At 35.6% G+C, this 13,068-nt stretch overlaps 1 protein-coding gene across 1 annotated transcript in view; it reads right to left on the bottom strand.

Annotated features, from left to right (window-relative positions):
- The window catches only part of PCDH15 (protocadherin related 15), a 1,796,064-nt gene that overhangs the window by 210,957 nt on the left and 1,572,039 nt on the right, over positions 1 to 13,068 (bottom strand). The window contains exons 22-23 of the mRNA XM_055352068.2: positions 3,937 to 4,242; positions 1,234 to 1,458 (exon numbers count right to left, since the gene is read on the bottom strand). Of these exons, the coding sequence (XP_055208043.2) occupies positions 1,234 to 1,458; positions 3,937 to 4,242 (531 nt within the window). The remainder of the gene's footprint in view (positions 1 to 1,233; positions 1,459 to 3,936; positions 4,243 to 13,068) is intronic.

Genomic DNA, 13,068 nt, shown 5'->3' with positions numbered 1-13,068 from the left:
TCAATTAATTACTCATATTCATCTATTTTATTCATGGTCATTGAAATACTCTATAGACTTCTTTGCAAGTGCTTCATTTATCTTATAGATCTTCTGTCTTTTTCCTCCCTCCACTGCCCTTGCTCTGTGCAGGTATCTCTATTCCTTTCTGACCAGCCCTTTTTCATCATTCCAAGTCTAATCAGGAAGCAGAAAAAAACACTTTAAGTAAGACTTTTTTAAGTTTCTATTTTCTTCCCTTACCAAAACAAAAATTTTTACAATGTACCATGATAGTGAATGAACTTTTACTTTATATTGCCTAAGAAATTATTGTCATGTAAAGTCATTTTTTAGTAATATACTCATTTAGTAAAGTAACTTGAGGATTTTTGTATATGTATCTTTGAAATTGAAGTAAATTTCTCAATATGGGATTCAGATGTCTTGTATAAGAAACATCTGTGTACTTTTCTCAAATGCTGATGTTTATGATGGTCCCCATGGGACAGGTCCTTCTTTAGGGAAGGAGTAGAGAAATCTGAAAGTTTAAGATGACGCTCAGAGGATCATTGTACGTACTACTATTTGAGAACTGATCAACTTACAGTACTTCTTCTCATATCTACTTTTGTCTCTTAAAAATCACTAGAAATTCAAAAAGTTAAAAATGCCATGCTCTTTCAGGCAATCATCTGGCACAGAGTATTATAATAAATGGGATAACAAATCCAGAAAGGTTAACAAAGTCCCCAAGGTCATAGAGCTTAAAAAGGGTTGAGCCAGAATTTAACCTCAATTCCATCTAACTTGGAAGCTTATTTCATTCCAGAGGTTTGGGCCCTAAATTAATTTTAGGGCCTAAGAACTCTTGGCCCTTCAGAGTCATATATAAAATTTTTTTAGTTGAAGGATTTGTACCAAATAATTATGCCTGATGCTGTGGAATTTGAACTAAAATCTAGTCTAGAGAGGTTACGACTGGATGGAAGTCACAGAGCTGATGCAGACTCAAATTTCCATGGTCTTTGTACACATATTTACTGCCTCTTTCAAATTTATCTTTTATAGTCAAAAATATAGTTATTTCTTATGTATTCATAAATATTTCCATTGGAAAATCTATGTTCTGGGTCTGGTACCACTGTGTCATTAGGAATTGTTATCAAAACATATTATAGGTATAATAGAAGGAACAAAACCTGCATGTAGAGAGAGCAAAGCAGGCAACCAGAAGTCATCTCTAGCCCTTACCTTTACAATCACTGTGACAGTAGCAATACCAGGTGGCATTGTTCCATAAATATCAAAGGCCTCTACCAGAAAAGTGATACTTGCTTCTTGGTCTGGAAATGCCTCATAATCTAAACTCCTTAAAAGCGATAGCTCTCCTGTAAATGGATGTAGTGCAAAAAAGTGCTTCACTTCTGGGCTTCTTATCCGGTAAGACACATTTGCTCCAAGGTCGACATCTTTGGCCTGTAATAAGCAGAAGAATAGTTTTATTAGTGACGTTACCAAAATAAAGAAATGCAGGAAGGATGGAAGTCATGTGTTAGTGCCTAGGACAGCAACAATTTAACGAGGACAAAAAGACACGTTTTTTGTTTTTGTTTTTTAAAAAAGCACATTATTTAATAATTTACCAGGGAAGAGAAGGAGGGATGGGGGAGAGAAAGATGGAGGCAGGGAGGAAAGGAGGGAGACAGTGAGAGGGAGAGTCAGAGAGAGAGAGAGAGGGATCTTTCTATAAGACTTTGTCATTGTTGATGTTATTACTGTATCTGTTTAACTTGAAAAATCACTAAATGAATTATATCACAGTAAAAAAATAAATATTGTCTTAAATGACTGTTTCTTATTTTCTGCTGATTTGATAATCATGAACAAATATTTTAAATAAAAATAAATACTGAGTGATTTCCATAAACATAATAGATGGCTAAAGTACTATAAGAAAACTAAGAAAATATAAGTAGTAATTATTTGTCACAGGGATCCTATAATACATTTCTAGAGATCACTCTACCATATTTCCTTTGATTTAACTAGGATTTGAGTAGTAGTTACGCACAAGGTGCTGTAGAGAGCACCAAAATGAATCCAGACACAATTACTGCCCTACAGGTTATGGTCTCAGAGAAGAAACAAGACACAAATACTAAAATAGAAAGGAAAAAAATGTGACATGCTATCTAAAAGATGTTCTAAATTGGGAACGATATCCTTTAGCTGAAAGGATGGGTTTTCATGGGAGTCTTGTAGAATGGCTATTTCACTCAGCAGTACAGACTGGCAAATGCACCTCAGGTACAGAAAACCGAATGGAGCAAGAATGAAAATGGGGAAGATCCAGAGTATGCTATAATGTGCATTTTTAAATGCAAACACCTCCTATGTGAACCTCAGCCTTGGTCTCCTCCAATCAATTATTGACTTAACAATCAGAAAGATGCTATTAAAGCATACATTTTATTATGTGATTTTTCCTGCTTAAAATCCCCTGGTTTTTAATTCAATTTTCACTCAACGCCATTATCCTTAACATGGTAAGAGCCACTACATTTTCTAGACCTTTAGCCCCTCACCCCTCACACTTTCCCGTCTGCCATGATTTTGACCAGGCTTTTTTCCCCCAACTACTTTGAACAATCTTTCTCCCTTTTCTGCTTGGATAGCTCTTACTTGTCCCTCAGTTCACCATTTAGAAATAAGTTTCTCTAGCAAATATTCTCTTTGCCTTAAGATTAGGTTAGGAGCTCCACCTCTATTACCTAGGCCCTTTGTACTGACGACCTACGTTTTAACGACTAATTTTCTTGACTGATTGCTAAACCAGCCTGAAAACTCGAAGAAAGCAGTAAATTTGTTTTGTTCACCTTTGTATCCCCAAAGTCTTTGCATCCCCTAGGACAGCATGAATTTAACGACACCAGCAGGAGACTTGGCATATTATACATACTGAAGACATGTTTGTTAAATAAATAAATTAACTAATTAATTAATTGACAGATGAATGGTGGAATAGATGAAGGAATAATGGTTCTCTCCCTGGCCAGTATTTGCCTTATTTAGATTTGTTAATGTTTATTGCTGAGTTCAATTATGGAAGGGATACAGAGTCTGGAAAACTATGCTAAAAACATTCAAGTTGTGGACTGCAGGTGGAAAAATGGCTACTTTATTTTTTTTTCCAAAACATACCTTATAGACCAACTGAGTCAGTATTAAATGAGGTGGTTGCTTAAAAATGCAGATTTATGGATCAGCCTAATCCACTGAATCAAAATGTTCAGGACTGTGTAATTTATAGTTAAAAACTTAAAAAAGAGGCTTGATACAGAGATGTCATTAAAAAGGAGAGTTAGATTACCAGAAGATGACTTTTGTGTATTGAATGTGAAAACAATACAGAATAATGGGTATAAACAATATTTGTAAAATAGAGGGGAAACCAATTTGTAACTCTCTATATTTTTTCTGTGTGTGCACATTTATGTTATATATATATAACCCACACAAATTCATATATATATATATATGTATTTTTTGACATTTGTGTGAACACAAAGATAAATGTGAAATAAATTTAATGCTGAGTACTCTGGAGGCACAATGTGGGAGATTATTAACTTTTGCTTCATAAACTATTGTATTGTCAACTGGTGGAATAAACAGAATATTACTTTTGTAAATTAAAAAACTATTAAAAAGTATATTTTTAATTTCTTACAAATAGATCTTTCTGCCCTTAATTTTTGGGATATCTTTAAAGTAGGCTTGCCACATAAAATACAATATGCAATATTGGAGAAATAATAAAAATTTATTCATTGTTTATCTGAAATTAAAATCCAGCTTGGTGTGTTGTATTTTCACTTGCTAATTTTGGCAAACAAACCCTAATAGCAAATCTCCTAATATCGGATTCATGTAATAAATGCTTTTTCCACACACCTCTATTTGAAGGATGGTAGTCCCAGCTGGCAAATTCTCTTCAACAAGGACAGTGTATGTTGAATTGGTGAACACAGGACTGTTATCATCAATGTCCAAAACCTTGATGGCCAGGGTTAGAGTTGAATGACGAGGGTGTACTGCTCCATCTGTTGCCACAACAACAAGTTCATAGTAGTCCCTGACTTCTCTGTTAAGCTTCACTGCTGTGTAAATGCTCCCATTAGATGTGATACGAAAAAGATTATTAAAGTTACCCAAACTGTAGTGCACTTGACCATTTATTCCAGCATCAGGGTCTGTTGCCTATTAAATAAAACAAAAAAACAAAAAAATTCACATAAGTTTTGACGGGCTACTGTAAATGAAGGTAACAGTTAACAAATTATGGTATTTTTCTAACGAAATATTATTTGGCTCTCTAAGGAGGAAATGACAATGACAATACAATGCAAAATTTAAAACATGAAAAATATTATACTTTAATATTCTTCATTTAAAACTAACATAACAAAAACGGATAATGTCATTAGCAATAACAATACCATGTTATGACAGAAAACTCATAAAAATACTGAATCTTTGTGTCTTATGATTTTAATAGGTTTTGAATTCTAAAGTGAGAAAAAATTTTGTTTGTAATTCATTTAACATAGTCTGCTGAGTGACAATTTAAGATTACATAGGTTTTTGCTCACTTTATATATTCATTTTATATTTATATGTTTAGTAATAATATTGTTATGCATTGTGTTTGTTTATAATAAATAATATTTTATTATGTTATGCTGTTATTTATGTGATAATGTTTATTATAATAAACATTAATCATATTTATCATAAATAATATTTATAAGTATAACCTGACTTAATCCTCATGATGTTGTTATCAGTAAATATTATTAATCTCATTTTACAAATGAGAACACTGTGGCTTGTGGAAGGTTACACAAGAAAGAAATATCTCAGTGTCCCAGTTCTTAACACAATACTTCATATATAAAAGTACTTAACAAATGCTTGTGGAATTAATGAACATTAGATGAAATAAAACAGATTTGAAACTAAATCTGTTCCAAAAGTCAAACAGGATTAAAACTACAGTAACTGTAATGTACGTGCAAGGGACTCTTTTTCAACATTAGAATATACTTCTCTGCATAAGTAAGAATGTTTGATACCATAATATACTTATATTTACTGAAAATTTGAAGTCATGTAAAATCACTTTGCATCAAATAAAATGAGAAAATATTGAGTAAATATTCATCAAATGAAATGTAATAAGAATTAATCTTAGCTAAAACTCAATTGTAATACTAATTATGAATCTCACTATCAGCTACTGTATATTTTGTTTTGAAAAGTTCCATGTAAAAGAAACTGAAATAAATCTTAGAAACCGTAAAATATTATAAAATTATGCCCCAAACTGTCAACAAGGAAAGGAAGGAAAACAAGACACTTGGCTGCCTTATGAGCCAGGGACACAAAAATCACTCGAGGTCCATAAAGCGTGGAACGCAATATGATGTATTTTAACAGCGCATATGCAGTGGTATATCCAGTTTTACAGGCAATGGTAAAGCATGCAGAATGGGGATGCTGAATATTTGCGCCTTCTTTGAAACAAGAATGTCTAAGATGTGAAAATCATGTTTACAACAGTGCTCCTATATGTCATAATGCCAAGCATTTCAGCAGGATTTGTCTCTTTGACTCATCAAAACACAACTGCCCCTGGGAGTTTAACATCTCTGAGGTTTAATTCTGAGAAAAGATAGAAGAATTGCAGAAATACCTGAAGAGAAAAAATATGGTGACAGAGTAGAATAGTTTGTTGATATAGTTTTTTTTACTTTTATACTTTGCCTAGAATTTGTCTTACGAATTATTGACAAATCAGTCAAGCCGATCATTCTAGTGAAAACAACAAACACTGCCTTCTCCCTTTTTCACCAAAAATAGAGGGTGAACTCTTTTTTTGGTCTGAAATTACTCATCAAGTAAATAGATAAAATTGTAAGCCAAGAACAAAATATAAATATGTTTTGTTTCATAATAATAATACCCTTAAAAATTTCAGTCACTTTTTCTGTCTATGGAATATCTTAAGATCAAAAAAACTAATCATTTATGCAATTAGAAATTTAAATGACTCTTGTTCAAGTTGTTTTTATTGACCCATATAATTGAATATTTATTATGGTAGAATGGCTCAATTTGACTGATGTGGCTGTGTGTCTGTGTGTTTTATACATGTCCAGCTGCTTAACTATATATCCACTAGGAAACATATCTAAACATATCTAGATTAGTTTTGTTTTTGCTCCCATAGCAAATTATCACACATTTAGCAGCTGACACAAAACAAGTTCACTATTTTAAAGCTCTATAGGTCAAAAATTCAAGATGGTCTCACCAGGGCTATGTTTCTTTCTGGAGACTCTAAGGAGAAACAACTTCTTTGCTCATTCAAGTTGTTGACAGAATTCAGTTGCTAGAGTTTGTAGAACTGAGATCCCCACTTCCTTGATGGTTGTCATGTGAGGACCAATGCCGGTTTCTAGAGGTCCCCATATCCCTTGGTTCGTGACACATTTCAACCATTTTTTTTTTTTTTTTGAGACCAAGTCTTACTCTGTTGCCCAGGCTGGAGTGCAGTGGTGCGATCTCGGCTCACTGCAACCTCCGCCTTCTGGGTTCAAGCAATTCTCCTGCCTCAGCCTCCTGAGTAGCTGGGATTACAGGCACCAGCCACCACGCCCAGCTAATTTTTGCATTTTTAGTAGAGACCGGGTTTCACCGTGTTGGTCAGGCTGGTCTCAAACCCCTGACCTTGTGATCCACCCACCTCGACCTCCCAAAGTGCTGGGATTACAGGTGTGAGCCACTGCGCCCGGCCATTTCCTCCATTTTTAAAGCCAGCAATGGTGGTCAAGCCCCTCACATTTTTTGAATCCCTCCCTCCATCTTTTTCCACTTTATCTTTCTGACCTACTCTTCAGTCATCCTCCTTCACTTTTAAGGGCATGTAAGATTACATTATGCTCCCTTGGACAATCCAGGATAGTATCCCCATCTCAGCATTTTTAACCTTGATATATGTGTGTGCACATGTGTGCAAGTGTGTGTATACTGCCATATATAAATATATAGCAATCTATATTTTAGGATGGGATTTCTTTCTTTTTTTTTTTTTTTTGAAACAGGTCTTGCTCTGTCACCCATGCTGGTGTGCAGTGGTGTGATCTAGGCTCACTGCAACCTTCACCTCCCAGGCTCAAGCAATCCTCCCACCTCAGCGTCCTGTGCAGCTGGCACGACAAGCACATGCCCCCAGCCCTGGCTAATTTTTTGTATTTTTATTAGAAACGGGGTTTCCTCTTGTTGCCCAGGTCAGTCTTGAACTTCCGGGCTCGAGCGATCCTCCCCCTTTGGCTTCTCCAAGTGCTGAGATTACAGGCATGAGCCATCTCACCTGGCCAGATAGGAGTTTTTAGAGAAAATATCCAAGCAGATATTCATTAAGCAGACTGACAGTAAATGCTAAATGGGGCATCCTCACCAATAGAGTTTCAGAATTTTAAATAATCAGTTTAAACTGGTATAAATTACGATATGTCAAGTACACACACATTTTGACTGAATCTATGACAACTTAATTCACTGAATTCAAAGCTACCATGACAAGAAGTATATTTGATGCTTATGGAAAAAAAGACTACAATATCTTTGGCTCTGTTTATATGCTGGATTACATTTATTGATTTGCGTATATTGAACCAGCTTTGCATCCCAGGGATGAAGTCCACTTCACAATAGATGCAGAAAAAGCATTTGACGAAATTCAACAACACTTCATGCTAAAAACTCTCAATAAATTAGGTATTGATGGGACGTATTTCAAAATAATAAGAGCTATCTATGACAAACCCACAGCCAACATCATACTGAATGGGCAAAAACTGGAAGCATTCCCTTTGAAAACTGGCACAAGACAGGGATGCCCTCTCTCACCACTCCTATTCAACATAGTGTTGGAAGTTCTGGCCAGGGCAATTAGGCAGGAGAAGGAAATAAAGGGTATTCAATTAGGAAAAGAGGAAGTCAAATTGTCCCTGTTTGCAGACGACATGATTGTATATCTAGAAAACCCCATTGTCTCAGCCCAAAATCTCCTTAAGCTGATAAGCAACTTCAGCAAAGTCTCAGGATACAAAATCAATGTACAAAAAGCACAAGCATTCTTATACACCAATAACAGACAGAGAGCCAAATCATGAGAGAACTCCCATTCACAATTGCTTCAAAGAGGATAAAATACCTAGGAATCCAACTGACAAGGGATGTGAAGGACCTCTTCAAGGAGAACTACAAACCACTGCTCAAGGAAATAAAAGAGGATACAAACAAATGGAAGAACATTCCATGCTCATGGGTAGGAAGAATCAATATCGTGAAAATGGCCATACTGCCCAAGGTAATTTACAGATTCAATGCCATCCCCATCAAGCTACCAATGCCTTTCTTCACAGAATTGGAAAAAACTACTTTAAAGTTCATATGGAACCAAAATAGAGCCTGCATCGCCAAGTCAATCCTAAGCCAAAATAACAAAGCTGGAGGCATCACACTACCTGACTTCAAACTATACTACAAGGCTACAGTAACCAAAACAGCATGGTACTGGTACCAAAACAGAGATATAGATCAATGGAACAGAACAGAGCCCTCAGAAATAACGCTGCATATCTACAACTATCTGATCTTTGACAAACCTCAGAAAAACAAGCAATGGGGAAAGGATTCCCTATTTAATAAATGGTGCTGGGAAAACTGGTTAGCCATATGTAGAAAGCTGAAACTGGATCCCTTCCTTACACCTTATACAAAAATCAATTCAAGATGGACTAAAGACTTAAACGTTAGACCTAAAACCATAAAGACCATAGAAGAAAACCTAGGCATTACCATTCAGGACATAGGCATGGGCAAGGACTTCATGTCTAAAACACCAAAGGCAATGGCAACAAAAGCCAAAATTGAGAAATGGGATCTAATTAAACTAAACAGCTTCTGCACAGCAAAAGAAACTACCGTCAGAGTGAACAGGCAACCTACAAAATGAGAGAAAATTTTTGCAACCTACTCATCTGACAAAGGGCTAATATCCAGAATCTACAATGAACTCAAATTTACAAGAAAAAAACAAACAACCCCATCAAAAAGTGGGCGAAGGACATGAACAGACACTTCTCAAAAGAAGACATTTATGCAGCCATAAAACACATGAAAAAATGCTCATCATCACTGGCCATCAGAGAAATGCAAATCAAAACCACAATGAGATACCATCTCACACCAGTTAGAATGGCAATCATTAAAAAGTCAGGAAACTACAGGTGCTGGAGAGGATGTGGAGAAATAGGAACACTTTTACACTGTTGGTGGGACTGTAAACTGGTTCAACCATTGTGGAAGTCAGTGTGGCGATTCCTCAGGGATCTAGAACTAGAAATACCATTTGACCCAGCCATCCCATTACTGGGTATATACCCAAAGGACTATAAATCATGCTGCTATAAAGACACATGCACACATATGTTTATTGTGGCATTATTCACAATAGCAAAGTCTTGGAACCAACCCAAATGTCCAACAATGATAGACTGGATTAAGAAAATGTGCCACATATACACCATGGAATACTATGCAGCCATAAAAAATGATGAGTTCATGTCCTTTGTAGGGACATGGATGAAACTGGAAATCATCATTCTCAGTAAACTATCGCAAGAACAAAAAACCAAACATCTCATATTGTCACTCATAGGTGGGAATTGAACAATGAGATCACATGGACACAGGAAGGGGAATATCACACTCTGGGGACTGTTGTGGGGTGGAGGGAGGGGGGAGGGATAGCATTGGGAGATATACCTAATGCTAGATGACGAGTTAGTGGGTGCAGCGCACCAGCATGGCACATGTATACATATGTAACTAACCTGCACAATGTGCACATGTACCCTAAAACTTAAAGTATAATAATAATAATTAAAAAAAGACTACAATATCCCCCAAAAAGCTACTCTAAAAATTTTAAGGTGACTGAAACACACATCTAATGGAAACAAAGGGAATAGAATATAAAATGCAGAGCTATTTCCTTATCTATTCCTATATCCCCATTAAATTAAGGAGCATAAATAAGGTGATGTAAGTTAAGCAACATGAGCTGGCTAAGCAAGGCAGTTTTACTTCTTTACTATTCTAGGTGAACATGTAGATGTTAAACAAGATAACCAAACATAGAATCCCTTATTATCAGCAGTACTGTCAAGAACTTTGCATTGATGTTTCATATTTAGTCAAGCAGCTCAGTGTATGATGCTATAATGAAACATATATTTTCCTAGAAATCAATTAAAAGTTAATTAAATTTGTTAATAAAAATAACACATCTCTTTTCCCCTTGTACTACATCAAAGCAATAAACAGTAATAGCTGCAACTTTATAATCGTCTGTCCATGGTTAACACATTTTTGTAATATACACCTTACTATGGGGCCTGATTTGTGGCTACTAATTTGTGAATGCATATTGCTGGGAAATTGGCTGATAGCCTGTAGTCAAATAAAGACCTCACTGGACAGAACTTTGAATAATTGCCAGAAACACCACTTGCAAACCTTACTCATTAACACCAAAGTTAGAGTATATGAAAGACAACCAAGTAATTACTTAAGAAAAAAGTCAAGGGAATTTATTGAACAAAAATTTTTTGTATAATTTTTGAGAACCGATTTTATAGCATGCCACTTGAAAAGGGAAAAGGGAAATATATTTCTTAAACACTAAATTCATTCCCCACCCCTTTTTTTCTCATTATCTTCTTAGAGTGGTCTGTTACGCAATTCCTTCCATCCATAAAAGTGGAAGTCCATTACTGGGATTGCTACCCTGGGGGTTACCAGTCCTGTAGAGAAGACCTTAAAGCATGCCTGTATGAGTGGAATATACTGGGATAAAACCTCAAAGAACAGGTTGATGTTTGCACTCCTTCCGTTGAGAAGTCCCTGGGTAGGTTACCTATGTAATTTACAATGATTCATTTCCATTTAAAATATGTCAAATATCCATTCAGATTAATTATTTAGATAGAAAATTATATGACAAAAATCAGCCCCAAGGAAATAACTTGAGGACAATACCAAAATGTTATAGCTATTCTAAAAGTGTGAACTACCATGTAGCACCTAATTGGCCCAGTGTGAAGCTGAGAGAGTGCTTTGCTCTACCTTTTGCTTGTCCTTTACAGCGATTTAAGAGGTCGTGTACATCTTTCTCACTTTGAAGTGGGAACCATAAAAGCTGTTGATCAGGGAGGTTGGGCAGTGCATCCTTCATGACATTATTAGTGAAAATACATTTTTAAAATTATTATCTATTAACTTCAAAAAGATGTACAATAGTTGTCTTTTTTTTTTTAAGGAGCTGAGCTATTTCAAGGGCTGTGATTATTAGTGTAAAAGGAGACAAGCAATTTAAAGACTCATAATGCAGGTAAATTTTTTCACTCTCCACACAAATGCCTCATAATCATTATTGAACCATGGCAAGTAGACTTACTGGCCAGAAGATAACTTGCATAACTTGAGTTAAAATCACTAAAAACATAACCAGAATGAATAGCTTTTCATTCTAGTCCCTAGAAATCTAGTCCCTAGAAAACACATATTTAACACAAATAATTTCTCAAGGGATCAACTATTATTCTAAGATACACAATAAACTACATTTTATCCTAGCATTCAAGGCTCTACCTGGTCTTCTTCTAACCTATCTTTATGCATTTATATCCCTCAACTAACTCTCTGACACAAACTCTATGTTTTAGTCAAAGGAGTCTATTTACGGTGTAAATCACCACCAAGAAACTCTCAAGTGTCAGTGGTTTGTTACCACTGATGTTTCTTTCTCGCCTATACAGCACCCACTGTGAATTCCAAATCCAGCTTTACTCTGTCTTGTCTTTACTCAGAAGAGAAGCTAAAGGAGCAGGCTTTACTGGAATATGAAACTGATGTGGTGCAAGAAGAAAAAAAGACATGAGATAGCCAAGCTGCAGCTTTTAATGCTTCTGCTTGGAGGTCAACGTATCACCTATACCCCTGCTTCATCGTTGAAGGCAAATCATATGACAAGGCTGATGTCAAGGGGTGCAGAAATAGCATTCCCTCACACAGTGGGACAGTGATAAATCAGAAACACTTTTACAATGTACTACCCTGGTTTTCCTTGAAATGACCATGCTCTCCCTCACCTTCCCTGATATAGGTTTTTGTTTGTTTGTTTTTATTTTTCCCCAATCCAACTTAAATGTTCAAAACCTAGCTTCAGTTCTACTTCATCTGGGAAACCTCTTCTTTCCATCCAGCCTTCTGGTCCCTCTTGCACATAGCAAAACTCACTTTTTATTGCTATTTAAGTATGCTACGCAATTAAATAATTGGCCTAAAAATCTGTGGTGTATCCATGTATTATGTAATAGGAGACACTGTTAGAGAAAAGAATCTGTAAATTGTTTTGTGGAGTGTACAATGTATGAGAAGTGGAAAGTTGGAGCACAGATGGAAATATGGTAGAGAAGGAAAAAAAAGATAGCAAGCAAATAAAAATAAACAATATTCCTGTAGTTGGGTGTTATTTAATGCAAATGAACTGAAGGTGTCAAATTAAATAAGACAGTTTAAGCTGTTCCAACATAACCTGCAGGCCTCTTACTAAGTAAGCATTAGGAAGAAACTTTGCACTAAAAATCTTTACATATTCAGTTCTCATGTTAATGGTAAACACTTGAAGATTATGACATCAATGCTTCAGGAAAAGAGTTGTTGTCATGTTCATGCTCATACAGCAAAGAAATAAAGTAATGTTGTTTCATGTTCATTAAATGTATTTACATAGTAAGGCTGTCTTTTCCCTTTTTCAAATATTCCTTATAGTGCTGAAAACGAAGAGGAAAACCTGGGAGGACTCATTTCATATTTCCCCACCATTGCTTAGTATTTGATAATTATGCAGTATAGGTTGAGTGTGTATATACCTCTTTGTGTGATGGTAAA

The sequence above is a fragment of the Gorilla gorilla genome, chromosome 8, assembly GCF_029281585.2.
Source record: "Gorilla gorilla gorilla isolate KB3781 chromosome 8, NHGRI_mGorGor1-v2.1_pri, whole genome shotgun sequence".
NCBI classification, from domain to species: domain Eukaryota; kingdom Metazoa; phylum Chordata; class Mammalia; order Primates; family Hominidae; genus Gorilla; species Gorilla gorilla.
The sequence above is the reverse complement of the archived record's forward strand: the minus strand, read 5'-3'. Positions and strand labels throughout refer to the sequence as shown.